A 13033-nucleotide genomic window follows, 5' to 3' on the forward strand; every position below is an offset into this window, starting at 1 on the left:
CACGAGGCGGATTCTTAACCACTGCGCCACCAGGGATGTCCTGCCTCCCCTTTCTAGTCCGAGTCCCTGGTGCTCAACCACAGCTCCACAGACCAGCCCCAGAGCATTCGCCGCCCCTCCTGGTGCTCCAAACATCACCTTCTAACTGGGACTGTGAAGTCAGGGAGACTCCTGACACAGGTGGGTCAAGATCCAAAGGGCATAAAGAAGATGTGGCACATATATACAATGGAATATTACTCAACCATAAAAAGAAACGAAATTGAGTTATCTGTAGTGAGGTAGATGAACCTAGAGTCTGTCATACAAAGTGAAGTAAGTCAGAAAGAGAAAAACAAATACCGTATGCTAACACATATACATGGAATCTAAAAACAAACAAACAAAATGGTTCTGAAGAACCTAGGGGCAGGACAGGAATAAAGACGCAGATGTAGAGAATGGACTTGAGGACATGGGGAGTGGGAAGGGTAAGCTGGGACAAAGTGAGAGAGTGGCAATGGACACATATACACTACCAAATGTAAAATAGATAGCTAGTGGGAAGCAGCCGCATAGCACAGGGAGATCAGCTCGGTGCTTTGAGACCACCTAGAAGGGTGGGATAGGGAGGGTGGGAGGAAGACGCAAGAGGGAGGGGATATGGGGATATATGTATATGTGTAGCTGATTCACTTTGTTATACAGCAGAAACTAACACACCATTGTAAAGCAATTATACTCCAATAAAGATGTTAAAAAAAAAGATACAAAGGGCAAGATCCAAAGCCTGACCCAGGGCTATTATGCTACGCACCCCCGACAGCATGATGGGACAGGAGAGGAAGTGGTCAAGCCACTGTTGCCAATGACCAGACACTGTTCTTGTACCTGAGGGGGGCAGGTGATAAAACACAGTGTTTCTAGGTACAACACATGGTGTTGCATCTTTATTCTATGTCTGATCACAGCAAATCTCACAAAGCCAGACTGCAGCCAGGCAGAGTGCCACGTGGCTACAGGCAGCTAGAGGAAAGGAAGACCGTCTATTCTGTTGCACGCAAACACTCTGGACGGAAAGCACAGCCGCCTCACTAGCCTACTCAGAGGCACTGAGGCCACATTCCCATCTCCAGGCCCCAGGGACATCTCTAAAGGGTGACTCCCATTTGGAGCTTCCAAAATCCAGAGCACCTCTGGGAACCAGTCCTGGTTCCAACAAGTCATTCTGAGTCCAGGCTCTCCCACTGACTGCTGCATCTGGAGCTGGCGTCACGGCAGCTTGGGGGCTAAAAAGGGGCCTCCAGCTGGACCACAGAGCAGCCCGGGGGGTCCCGGGGCTCAGGGCCGTTGATCCTTTCTGCGGAGCTTGTGTCCCACCTGGGAGCCCCGCTGGGCAGCTCTCACCAGGCCTTTGAACTGTCCCTGCAGCTTCACCTTCTTCCTGCAGGGACAAGGATCAGAAGGGTCACACGTCGCCGAGAACAGGCAGCCCCCCTTCCCATAGCATCAAAGGGTGGTGCCCCCACCCCGGCACCAGCAGGAACAGGGGAGAAGGGGCGCTGCCAGGTGGTGGGCAGCACGTGATCCGCGCACACCACAACCATCATGTTTAAAAGAGCAGTTCAAGTCAATGATACTTGAAGGTGCATGTGAAAAAGTAAAAATAAAAAACTGGAAGAGACTTGAGCAATCGAGTGGAGAGTGTAACGAGCACAGCCCTCACCCCCGACCCTGCACACGCCGTACCTGCGGTTGAGCTTGGTTTTACTGAGGGGGATGTAGGCATAGGGCTCGAGCCGACCTTTCTTCTTCACGTCACCCTTTGCTTTCTGCTCACCCAGAGAAACAGAGTCAGCCAGGAGGGTGGGCTTCCCTTTCCACCCTTGCCCCTGACCTGACAGGCTGCATCCTCCCTTCCCTTCATCCTCTGCCTCAGGTGGTGCCAAAGAGCTTCTGCAGCCCTGGACAGCCATCCAACAAAGGCCTGGACTTCAGGTGCTAACAAGACCTCTGTGTGCCCCTCAGTGTGGCCTCAGGCTGGCTCCACAGAGGTGCCTCTCCAGGGCGGTGATGGGCACAGCTGCCCCGCACTTCCCCAGAGACTCTGCCAGGAGAGTCCTTGCCCCACCAGCAGCTCTTACCTTGGCCTTGTATTCGGCCCCGGGGGTAGCCTTCTTGGCCACAGGGCGATGGATGCCAGAGCCTCCCGCTAGAGGGGGAACACAGAGGCCATGAGTCAGACAAGGCCAGGGCAATCGGGCAGCCTTCTCCCCGGAGAGCAGGCAATGGGAGAAGGCAATGGGCACCTTCTCCCCAGAGAGCTGCTGGGGAGATGAGTCACAGCCAGGACTGAATGGCTGTCCCCTACCAACAAAGGACAAAGACCTTCCTCGAGAAGGGACTGTCCAGCGACTTGACAATTAGACCACTGAGCTCCTCAGACTGACCTGAATCCACAGAGACCTACCAGTGACCTCTGGGAACATACATATTCTCGACTAACATAAAATACCTCACCCTCTCCAAACTAAATCTGCTCCATTTGTTCTGGGGAAAAGAACATAGGCTTTGAAGCCAGACAGACTGGGGTTCAACTCCCAGCTCTAACCGCAGGCAAGGCTCTCAACTTTCTGGAGCCTCTTAAGCTCATCTGTAAAATGAGGCACTAAGGCTTGACATCGTTCAGGCTTCACACCAAAACTGTGAGTTAGAAAGGCAGCTCTTATCCCATTGTACAGACGTGAAAACTGCGGCTTCGAGAGATCGAAGTGCTTCCAAGGCCAGTGTCATTTCCAGCCCGGACTTCCACACAGTCCTGGATGGAATCCCACAGTGCCGACTAGGGAGGGCTCTCTTAGATGACCCAGATGAATCTCCTTTAAAGGTGAGAAACTAGAAGGTCAGAGAGGCAGCGTGACCAGGCCAAGGTCACACAGCTAAGAGCAGCTGGCCAAGCAGTCCTGAACCCAGGCCTCCTGCTGCATCGTGTGGTACTACTGCTTCTGCACCACACCATCTCAGAGCAGAGGAGGTGAGCTGGGCCCTGGCCTGGGGGGCCACAGAACGAGAAGGAGCCCTGAGGCGCTCCAGCTGGGTGAGGATGCCGTGGGGCTCTGAGAGCATACCTGCTACTGGGATCAGGGACCTCCCGCAGGAGCCCCTGGACCTCCAGATGCAGAGCAGGGGCTCTGCTTCGAGGGCCTGGGGGCAGGGGCCCTGCGGGGGCTGCCTCGGGGGAAAGGAGGCAAAGGTGAGGCAACAGAGGCCTCTCCTGGCTTCGGGCAGCCACCTTGGTACCTCTAGCAGCTACTCTGGGGAAAGGAACAGCCTGGGAGCCCAGAAACAACTGTACAGGGGAACTCCCTGGGCAGCCCTCCCAACTGCCAGCCTCAACATAGATCAAATCTGGTCTGACTCAAAGCCAGCAAAGAGAGGCAGACATCTCCCAGGAGAAGGGTGGGCTGCAAGCCTCAGGAAAGCTTGGGTGGGTGGGGAAGAGATGGGGCTCCGGGGCTCCCCAGAAGGGTTGGGGGTTCTGTGCACAGATCTCCTAACCCCCGGGCTCTCCCTCACCCACAGACCCCCTGGGTCCCCAGCCCAGTCTTATGGGACATATCAGCCAATCTTCGCTGGTGCCAACTGAGTACAACCAGGCTATGCAACCTCTTGACTCTGCCTGCAACACACCCTGCCTAGTGCCGGTGACAGGGAACCTGCTGCAAGAGAGAGGAGAGGAAGCCTCACCTTGGTACTGAGGGGGCATCTCCAGCTCCTCATCGTCAGCCTCTTTCTGCTTGAGCTTCTGGTGCTTTTTCTATAAAGAGGGAACAAGCAAAGTTCATAAACAAGAGGACATGATGATCCTCACTAATGGTAGCCGCAAAAGCAATCACAACCTGCGTTAGTAGAAAAGGTTCTCTGCCAAGCACTCAATCCCCCATACAGATGAGGGCACTAAAGCTCAGAAAGGGCAAGTAACAGGCAAGGCCACCCTGCTAGGCAGCACAGGCGCGGCCTCCAGCCCAGGTCCTCACTGCAGAGCTCAGGTCGGCTGCTCCACGGCTAGGCCTCTCCACATGAACTCCCCCAACAGGGCTACAGCTGCCTGTCTGGGCACCTTGACCTCAGTTTAGCCCAGCCTTCCTAACGGGGGTAATGAGGTCCTCAGCCTCTTTGGGGAGAACAGCTTTACCGGTACTTCGTCTCACATGATCTTCACCGCACCCTCTCCATTAGTCAGACTCACTGGTCTCTGACTAAGTGCCAGGCCCTGGGGATACAGGGGACAAGACCCACTTCCTGTGCTCCCGGGGCCCTCAGGCAGGTGGGAGACCCCTGCTCAAGTCAGTCATCACAGTCGCTCAACAATGCTACCGTCCCCGGAGTTGTAAGCACGAGGCAAATGCTACCTGCCAGGCACCGTGCTGGGAGCTCCAAGAGGGAGAGGTGGGCCTGACAGCAGCCCAGCCCACCAGGAGATCTGAGCCCGGAAAACTGACAACCAGGCAAGGCGGAGGGCTGTTGTGTGGGGAGACCTGAGCTCGCAGGGCTGGCTGCCCCACAGTGTCTCTCCCACACTGCCCGGGAAGCCTGTTCAAACTACAGATTCCTGAGGCTCAAGCTCCCCAGGGACCCAAGGCACCTGAGGGGCATTCACTGGCTTAGGGGTCAGATAGAAGGGAAGGTGTGCCAGGTAAAGGGAACGAGGCTGCAGCACACACAAGTGTGTCTGGGGAACCAGGACACCCAGTTTTGTTAGCTGAGACCCAGCAGAGGGGGCTCCTTGTGGAGAAACAGAAACCGGCTGGAAATGTGGCTTTGGCTTCATCATGGAGGTGATGGCTCAGTTTGTTCTTGGTTCAGCTGGCACCTGGCAACAGTTCTGCCCACTGGCAACTGCAGCTGTCAGTTGCACCCTGGCATTTTATGCTCCCACAACTGAGGGCAGAGGAGTGAGACTAAGCAACTATTATGCAAAAAAGCCCCCGGGGATGCCAATGGCGGGTGATGGCTGCCATGAGCCAACCGGGAGCGTGGCCACCCTGGGACCCTCTCGGTGCCATGAGACAAGGTGCCCCAGCCCTGCTCTGCTGACCTGGGGGCCATCCTTCCACAGCCGCAGTCAGCTCCCCTGGCCAGGAACAAGGGTAGGCTGCAGAGGGACTGCAAAGCCACCTGTGAGGATGTGCTCAAGGAATCAGGCAGGCTTCGGCCAGAAGAAGATTTCCAGGGAAAATGTAATAATGATGATGATGATGACAACGATGAACAGCCACCACTTCCCTAGCGCCGCTAAGTGCCACACGCTTTACATACAAGCTGGGATTTGAGTTCAGCCTGGGGCCGGAGACATGCACTTTTAACAACCCCTGTGGCCTCGGGCAGGCTGCGGATGATAAAGAGCCCCCACCTCCTGGGAGGATTAGTGAGGCGACACATGGGGCCCTCGGCACTCCTCAGGGGTGGGTGCCCCTCCCCCAGGTGGAGCCGGCCCCCGGCGGCACGCAGGCCGGCTGTTGCCCTTGCTGCCTGCACAGCACATGCCCTCAGTGGAGAGACAAGGGACAGTCTCTTTCTTCCTTGAGCTGGACAACGCAGCCAACACCGAAGGAGGCACTGGGTGCTTCAGAGGGAGCCAAGCCCCCTCCGCGCCCCACAGAGGGGTCAGCCGTGACACTGCAAGCCCCGGACTGCCTGCTGTGTGCCACCCCGAGGCTCCACTGAGCAGTGAGGAAGCAGGGCAAGTGAGTGTGTGGAGCGGTCTAAGGGCCCCGGCCCTCCAGCAGTAGGAATTACTCACACTCCTGACGCCCCCGTCTTCCATCAGGTCAGCCATCTCTTCATCCTCCCCTGGAGCCAAAAAGAAGAGAGACCTGTGAACACTCAGGGAGCGCCCCTGTCCTCCCGAAGCCCACACAAATTTCAACCTGCCTCCTCCCAGCTCATCAGGGTGCAAGGGCTGCCAACTCCAGCCCCAGAAGACCTATCCCGTGGAAGATGAGACCCCTGGACCCTGCCCCTTCCTCCTTCCCATCCTGGGCCCCAAGGACGACAGCCCCTCAAGGAAGCGGTGACCTGACTTCTAAAGTGAATACAGCTTTTGTTGAGACTCTAAGAAAGCCCCAGGTTTCCTGGGGAGCCAGGCATTCCCGCAGCCCCACATACACTCCACTTTGCTGGGAAGACTGCCCTATTCCCCTGCTTAAAAACCTTTCTCCGTATCTGTGCTAGGTATTGTGTGGCGATATAAAGAAGTATGAACCAACAAAAAGCATAGGCAACAAAAGGTAGATAAACGAAAGATACATAGATTAGACTCCATTAAAAACGTTAAATTTGTGTATGTCAAAGGACACACCAACAGGATGAAAAGGCAGCCTACAGGATAGGAGAAAGTATTTGCAAAATACTTTCAAAAGATAGATAAACAAAAGATAGATAAATTAGACTCCATTAAAAATGTTAAACTTGTGTATGTCAAAGGACACATCAACAGGATGAAAACGCAGCCTACAGGATAGGAGAAAGTATTTGCAAATCATACATCTGATAAAAAGTTAATATCCAGAATAAAGAAAGAACTCCTATAACTCAACAACAAAAAGAAACAACCTGAGACGCAAGAGGGAGGGGATATGGCGACATATGTATACATATTGCTGATTCACTTTGTTATACAGCAGACACTAACACAACAATGTAAAGCAATTATACTCCAATAAAAATGTTAAAAAAAAAAAACCCAATTCAAAAATGGGCAAAGGACTTGAGTAGACACTTCTCCAAAAAGATAGACAACAAACATGAAAAGACGCTAAACATCACTAATCATTAGGGAAATGCAAACAAAACTACCATGAGATACCACTTTACATACATTAGGATGGCTACTATCAATGAAACAGAAAACAGCAAGGGCTGGAGAGGGTGTGGAGAAATTGAAACCCTTGTGTCCTGCTGGTGGGAATGTAAAATAGTGCAGCCACCATGGAAAACAGTAGGGCAGTTCCTCAAAAAATTAAAGACAGAACTACCATATGATCCAGCAATTCCACTTCTGGGCATATACCCAAACGAACTGAAAGCAGGATCTTGAAGAGGTATTTGTATATTTATGTTCATAGCAGCACTATTCACAATAGTCAAAAAGTGGAAGAAAGAAAAACAAAAAAAAGTGGAAGCAACCCAAATGTCCACTGATGGATGATGGACAAACAAAATGTGGTCTAGATATACAACAGAATAAGGCAAGCCTTAAAAAGGAAGGAAATTCTGACACAAGCTACAACACAGATAAACCTTGAGGACATTATGCTGAGTGAAATAAACCAGACACAAAAGCACAAATACTGAATGATTCCACTTATATGAGGAACCTCGACTCATATTCAAATTCACATCCATACAGACAGAAAGCAGAATGGTGGCTGTCAGGGGCCGGAGGAGGGGGAAATGGGGAGTTGCTGTTTAATGCGTACAGAGTTTCAGTTTTGCAAGATGAAGAGTTCTGGAGATAGGTGGTACAACAATGTGAATGTACTTCACACTGGTGAACCGTACACTTAAAAATGGTTAAGATAGTAAATTACATGTTATGCATATTTTACCATTTTTTAAAAAAAGCTACCAGTATATTTAAAAAAAAAAAGAACTTTGAAACTGATCAGCTGGAGGGAAGACAAACTGAAGTGAAGTCAATCAACAACCAAACGTCATAAGAAGCGTGTGACAAAGTATGGAAGCCTGGCAGTCCCTGGGCTTGTCGGGAGTTCCGAGGGAACACGGCTGAAGCCAAGGGCCCGTGGAAAGGCCACAAAGAAGGACTTGCACTGGATCTGAAAGAGTGGAGAGGGGCTGGGAAGGTGGGGGGCAGGGGGCGGGTGGGCATTTTTAGCGTCAGGGTTCCATGCGCAAGAAGGGAGCAAGGAGACGGGATACACTGAGGGTGAGAAGGGGGCAATGGCGAGGCCAGATCAGGAAATAGTGTCACCACATTTACCCCCAGCACGTCTATATGCTGTTCAGGTCACCATTTCATCTTCACAACAACCCTCTGAAGTAGGTATTGGTATTACACCCACTTTGGAGTGAGGAAACTGAGGCACAGAGAGGTTAAATGACTGTCCACAGTCACACAACCAGTAAGTCGGGTTGCAGGGGCAGCAGTGACAGCACTGGTTGAGTGGCTGCAGTGAGCAGGCGGTGAGAACCAAAATAAAGAGGAAGACATAAAATTTAGAAGACCCAGGCTTTTGTGATCTTACAAGATATGTACAGAGATACGTGAATACAGAGATACGTGAATACAGAGATACGTGCAGAGGGAACGGGAAAGACGAAACAGGACTTGGAGATGTTACACCTGAGCGGCCCCTGGACAACAGGAGACAATGACTCGGGAGAGTCTGGCTCTTTTCACCAATAAATGAGCTTCCAGGCCTCAGCCAAGTTTACGCTTGGAATAAAAAAACAAAAAAATTTTCAAAAAGGAGGAGGACAAGCGAATAACCAGAACAGAATACAATAGAAGAGAGATTAACAGAGTGTTATCACAGACGGTATGAGGAAGTACTACTGCCTTTTGAAAGTTTTGTTTGAATTATGGAAGTACTGTATATATGGCTGGGTTACACCATGAAAAGATTTCTCAATGTGGTCAAAAAAGTTTGAGAAACTCAAAAAATTTGAGAAACTTGCCTGAGACATAAGCTCCTTATATCTTTTTTAACCTACGTTTCCCCTCAAAATGGTCCCTGAGTGAATGAGTGAACAAACAAATGAGCGGATGAATGAGCAAGCAAGTGCAGCCCTGGCCCAGGCCGGCTGCAGCTCCTGAATGGGCAGGTGGCCCCACCTTTAGCGCCTTCCTCTTCCTCCAGCTTGGCGTTGTCATCCTCCTCCTCACGGATGATCAGCCGGCCGTCGGCGCTCACCTTGAAGCCGTGGTCCTTCTTCTTGCCCCGACCCGGCCCAGGCTGGGTGGCTGGTGGGGCAGAGTCGGGAGGTGAGGAGGTGGAAGGACAGTCCTAGCCCGCTCACACCCTCATCATAACCGACAAGCCCAGGTCTGTGACTTGGATGAGTGCCCGCAGCACTATGATGTGCATGTGTGGGAGGCCAGGGTGCCCACTGGCCTCCCCAGAGGCCACGCCACTCCTAAACCTGGCCCAAGGCAAGCCTGTCCTCTGTGCCCATGGGCCAGCCGCTTCTTGCTCACCCAGGACTCGCTGGGCCACCTTGGGGTCCAAGAAGTTGAGGGGCTCGTCCCCGCCACCCTCCTTCAGCCACGCTCGGCTCCTGTGGCGGGCCAGCCTCTGCTGCTCCTTGCCCCGGCTCCTCTCCTCCTCCTCGTCCTCCTCATCCTCTGAGTCAGCCAAGATCTCCTCAATGCTAAGGACAGACAAGCCCCAAGTCAGGGCGCTCCAGGAGAGGTAGGGCAGCTGGGCATGGCCTGGGCAGGCTTCGGGTTGGGGGAGACCAGGTCCCCAGCCTCCCGCCACGGGTCTCACCTGTCGCCTTTGCCCTGGACGGGCTCCTCCTCCTCCTCCTCCTCCTCTTCCACAGCGGCCTGGTTCAGGGCCCGGTGTTTCTTGGCCCGGGCCTCTGCTTTCCGGATGTTTACCAGGACTTTCTGGTATTCCTCTGGCAGGAGCTTCCTCACCAGCTCGAACCTGAGGGCGTAGAAGACGGGCCGGTGAGGTGCCCGGGCCAGAGAGCGCTATCCAGAGCGAGGTGTCCAGCCAGAGCCCTTCCAGCCCCCCAGCCTGGCCCCTTCTCAGCAGCAGTCCTGGTGGGACTGGAAACCCCTCGACTCCTCCCCTACTCCTTCCCAGTCAGGGCACAGACCCGAACTTGCGGATGAACTTGGTGAACAGGTTCCGAAGCTTCATGCGGAAGTGCCGCCGCATGTCGTCCGAGAGCTTCCCGATGGCGCCCATCTGCGGGGCAGAGCAGCGGGGCTTCAGGGGGAGGATGCGCGCCCCACCCTGTCTGCCCCCCACACCACGGGTTTCTCCTGGTTTCACGAGTCCCTCCTACCGCCCTGCATGAATCTCTGGCTGGACCGCTCTCCAGCCTTCGTGAAAAACGTGTGGCCTGCAGGTATCATCTGCAGTGTCCCTCAGTGAGGCTGGTGGTGCAGGGCCCCCTCGATCCTTTGAAGGCTTGTATAAACCCTAGTCACTCCAGGACAGGTCACCGCTCAGGCCGTCCTCCCCATCGCTGGCCCCAGTTAGGCGGCAGGGTTTGGCAGGCAGGGGCAGGCATCCTGACTCTCATCTGCCCCTTCTCGCTTTGACCCAACCCAAGGCCAGATGCAAAGATGACAGGCAAGAGGGACCTAGAGCCCTGATGCGATTCAACCCAGCTGGAGGTGGGAAACTGAGGCGGCGGGTGCAGTGGACGGAGGGCTCAGAGGACAGTCCCAGCTTGCTGCACGCCTTATGCCCAGCAGGAGGGGGCCAGGGACCCAATACCAGAGGGCTCTTCAGGCCCTTCTGCAGCCCAGCAGGGGCATCCAGAGAAGCCTTCTCAAACCCAGAAGGTCACAGTGCAAGAGGGAAAATAAAAAGGGAGGTTTGGGTCCCTTCCGAGGGAGAGCCCAGAGTCGCAGTTCTGTTCCCAGGACTGCTCTCACTAGCACTGTGACCTGGGAAAATCTCTGGCCTCAGTTTGCTATCCGTAAAACAAGGGGTGGCCCTACCCACTGGTCCCTGCCCTGCAGAGCCCCTGCTGCTGTGGAGGGGCCGTGGGGGGTGACAAGTGGCAGCCTGGGTGCTGTGCCCCTTTACCTCCACCACTGGTCCCTTCCAGGGCTCCTGCATGACCTTCTGCTGCACAAGACAACGTGTAGCTAGAAAAGTGTTTGAAGCTGGCTGGCCTCAAGGCTCACTGGGTCTCTGCTGGCAGCTCTCGGGCCATGATGCCACTGGCCGAGGGGAAGGGGACACTCACCACCAGCTGCACGTGCTTGGCCAGATGTGCCACGTCCATGACGACCACTGCCACCTTGATGAAGCCCAGTGCTGATCTGACCACGTCGCGGGTACGGGAGGCCAGGAGCAGGCACACATTCTCCAGCAGCTGCTCCATCGTGCTGGTCCCCATCAGACCTGTGGTGGCCAGAGGGCCACTGTCAGAGACACCTGGAACCCCACCCAGACCCAAGACCCCTGCCGCGTCACAAGAGTGGGAGCTGACACCTGGGGGACACTTCCAAGTGCCTGGCACGCGTCTAGTCACTTTCTGCCAGCATCTCCTCTAGTCCTTCAGCCACCCTGTGAACAGGTGCTGGTTTTCTCCCCCATTTTAGAGATGAGAGAGTAAGGTTCCAGGAGGTTCCTAAGTTTGTTCAAGGTGTCACATGGCTGGTAAGAGGCAGAACCGGGACTAAAATCTAGGCATGGGACCTAACCTCCTCCGACCCACTCTGACAGTGGGATGCAGGCAGCTGTGGGATGAGGAAAGCCGAGCTGGGTAGGAGAGGAGGCGGGAGGCGGTCAGGCCTGGTTCCAGCTCATCGTCCTCCCTCCCAGGACCTTTCCCTGTTTCGGTAGCCACCCTGTCCTGACCTCCTGGGCATTTTCCTACCCCGAGGGCTTCCCAGGCCTTCAAGGAAATAGCGTTTACCTTTAAACTGGAAAAGGAGGTGGGTCAGGGCCAGGATACTGCAGCTGACCATGGTCACAGCGCCCACGAGACCAGGGTAGATCAGGACGAGGTAGCGCTGCAGGGCCTCTGGGAGGGCGGAGAGCAAGAGGAGTTGCCCAGGGCAGAGCCCACTGTGCACGCTGTATCGCAGGCCCAACGGGAAGGGGGGCTCCAGCCAGAGAGGAGCAGCCCGCCCAGGGCCAGGGCTAGGCAGCTCCCCCTATCTTTCCTCTCCGACGGGCGGCTGCGGGGTGCCTCCTCACCCAGGCCGGGAGCACAGCGTCCACCCCAGCCCCATGCCACCCGGGCCTCACCTGCCGGGTTTGGCCCAAACCGAAGGAAGGCGTGGCCCATCTCCACCAGCAGCGCAAAAGCATTCTTCCGAGCTCCCACCGACACCTCCTTGGTGCAGAGGATCACCTGCCCAGACAGCCCCGTTAGCACGGGCTCCCCGAGCCGGCCACCCCAGGGTTGGCAGCCTGAGGCAGAGCGGACAGGTAAGGGCGCTCACGCTCCCAGGCAGTGAATCCAGCCCACCCCCACTCCCCATACTGCCCTCCCCTGATCCTGGTAGGCCTTCAGGAGCCACATTCCAAGGAATCCCAAATCACAACATGCCCCCCTCCCGCACCCCTCACCTCCGGGACGAGGGCACTGATGAACTCCTCGTGCTCGGCTGAGAGCTTCCTCACGATATGTATGAGGCACTTCAAACGGGGCTGCAGGACGGGGGACAACAGTCAGGACCCTCAATGCCGCCTCCGCCCCTGAAGTCCCTAAGCGTCTCCACGCTGGTCCTCTCCTGGTGTCGCTCATCCCCCCTCGGGCAGAGCGGGGCCCCTGGAGTCCGCACCCTCTTGGCGGGCGAGGAGGTGCTCCGTAGCGAGTCCAGAAGGGTCTTCTTCAGGTCGTCCAGGTGGCTCTGCACGAAGCGGGCGCCAGGGCCCTGGGGGCTGGCGCACACCTCCTCCAGCACGCGGTAGGCCTTCTTCTGTACCCCGTGGGCCTTGCTCTGGGAGGGCGTATGGTAGACAGGGGTGGGTGAGAGACGGGGCTAGGGAGCCCCCCAACCTCACCCAGTCCAATAACATCCACAGAGGAGCCACGTGAGCTGTGACTGGCCCTGGTGGGGACTCAGAGAAGCTGGCCCTGCCCTCTGGAGCTCGTGACATCCAGTGGGAGGGCAGGGAGAACACAGGTTAGTGAGAGGCTAACTCTGGGCCGGGCAGGGGACGCCGAGGGGAGTGAAGCCTACCCAGCCCTCCATCCCTTCCGCTCCCCCATGGGACACCTCTCCCGAGGTTAGGTGACTCTGCTCTGGACTTGTGTGTCTGCCTGCACGTTCCACCAGAGCACTTCTCACGCTGTTGGGTGACTGCTTATTACACTGTTGCAGTGGTGA

The 13033-nt window shown here is 55.4% G+C and overlaps 1 protein-coding gene across 1 annotated transcript in view; it reads right to left on the reverse strand.

Moving 5' to 3' along the window:
• Positions 1 to 899: 899 nt before the first annotated feature.
• The window catches only part of RRP12 (ribosomal RNA processing 12 homolog), a 28337-nt gene continuing 16203 nt past the window's right edge, over positions 900 to 13033 (reverse strand). Inside the window, exons 21-34 of the mRNA XM_068548294.1 lie at positions 12485 to 12643; positions 12270 to 12350; positions 11946 to 12051; positions 11611 to 11718; positions 10936 to 11093; positions 9829 to 9920; positions 9492 to 9653; positions 9200 to 9372; positions 8837 to 8965; positions 5783 to 5832; positions 3727 to 3796; positions 2124 to 2191; positions 1729 to 1811; positions 900 to 1423 (exon numbers count right to left, since the gene is read on the reverse strand). Coding sequence (XP_068404395.1) covers positions 1321 to 1423; positions 1729 to 1811; positions 2124 to 2191; positions 3727 to 3796; positions 5783 to 5832; positions 8837 to 8965; positions 9200 to 9372; positions 9492 to 9653; positions 9829 to 9920; positions 10936 to 11093; positions 11611 to 11718; positions 11946 to 12051; positions 12270 to 12350; positions 12485 to 12643 — 1542 coding nt within the window. The 3' untranslated portion in view covers positions 900 to 1320. The remainder of the gene's footprint in view (positions 1424 to 1728; positions 1812 to 2123; positions 2192 to 3726; positions 3797 to 5782; positions 5833 to 8836; positions 8966 to 9199; positions 9373 to 9491; positions 9654 to 9828; positions 9921 to 10935; positions 11094 to 11610; positions 11719 to 11945; positions 12052 to 12269; positions 12351 to 12484; positions 12644 to 13033) is intronic.

Source organism: Eschrichtius robustus, chromosome 7 (genome assembly GCF_028021215.1).
Source record: "Eschrichtius robustus isolate mEscRob2 chromosome 7, mEscRob2.pri, whole genome shotgun sequence".
NCBI lineage: Eukaryota > Metazoa > Chordata > Mammalia > Artiodactyla > Eschrichtiidae > Eschrichtius > Eschrichtius robustus.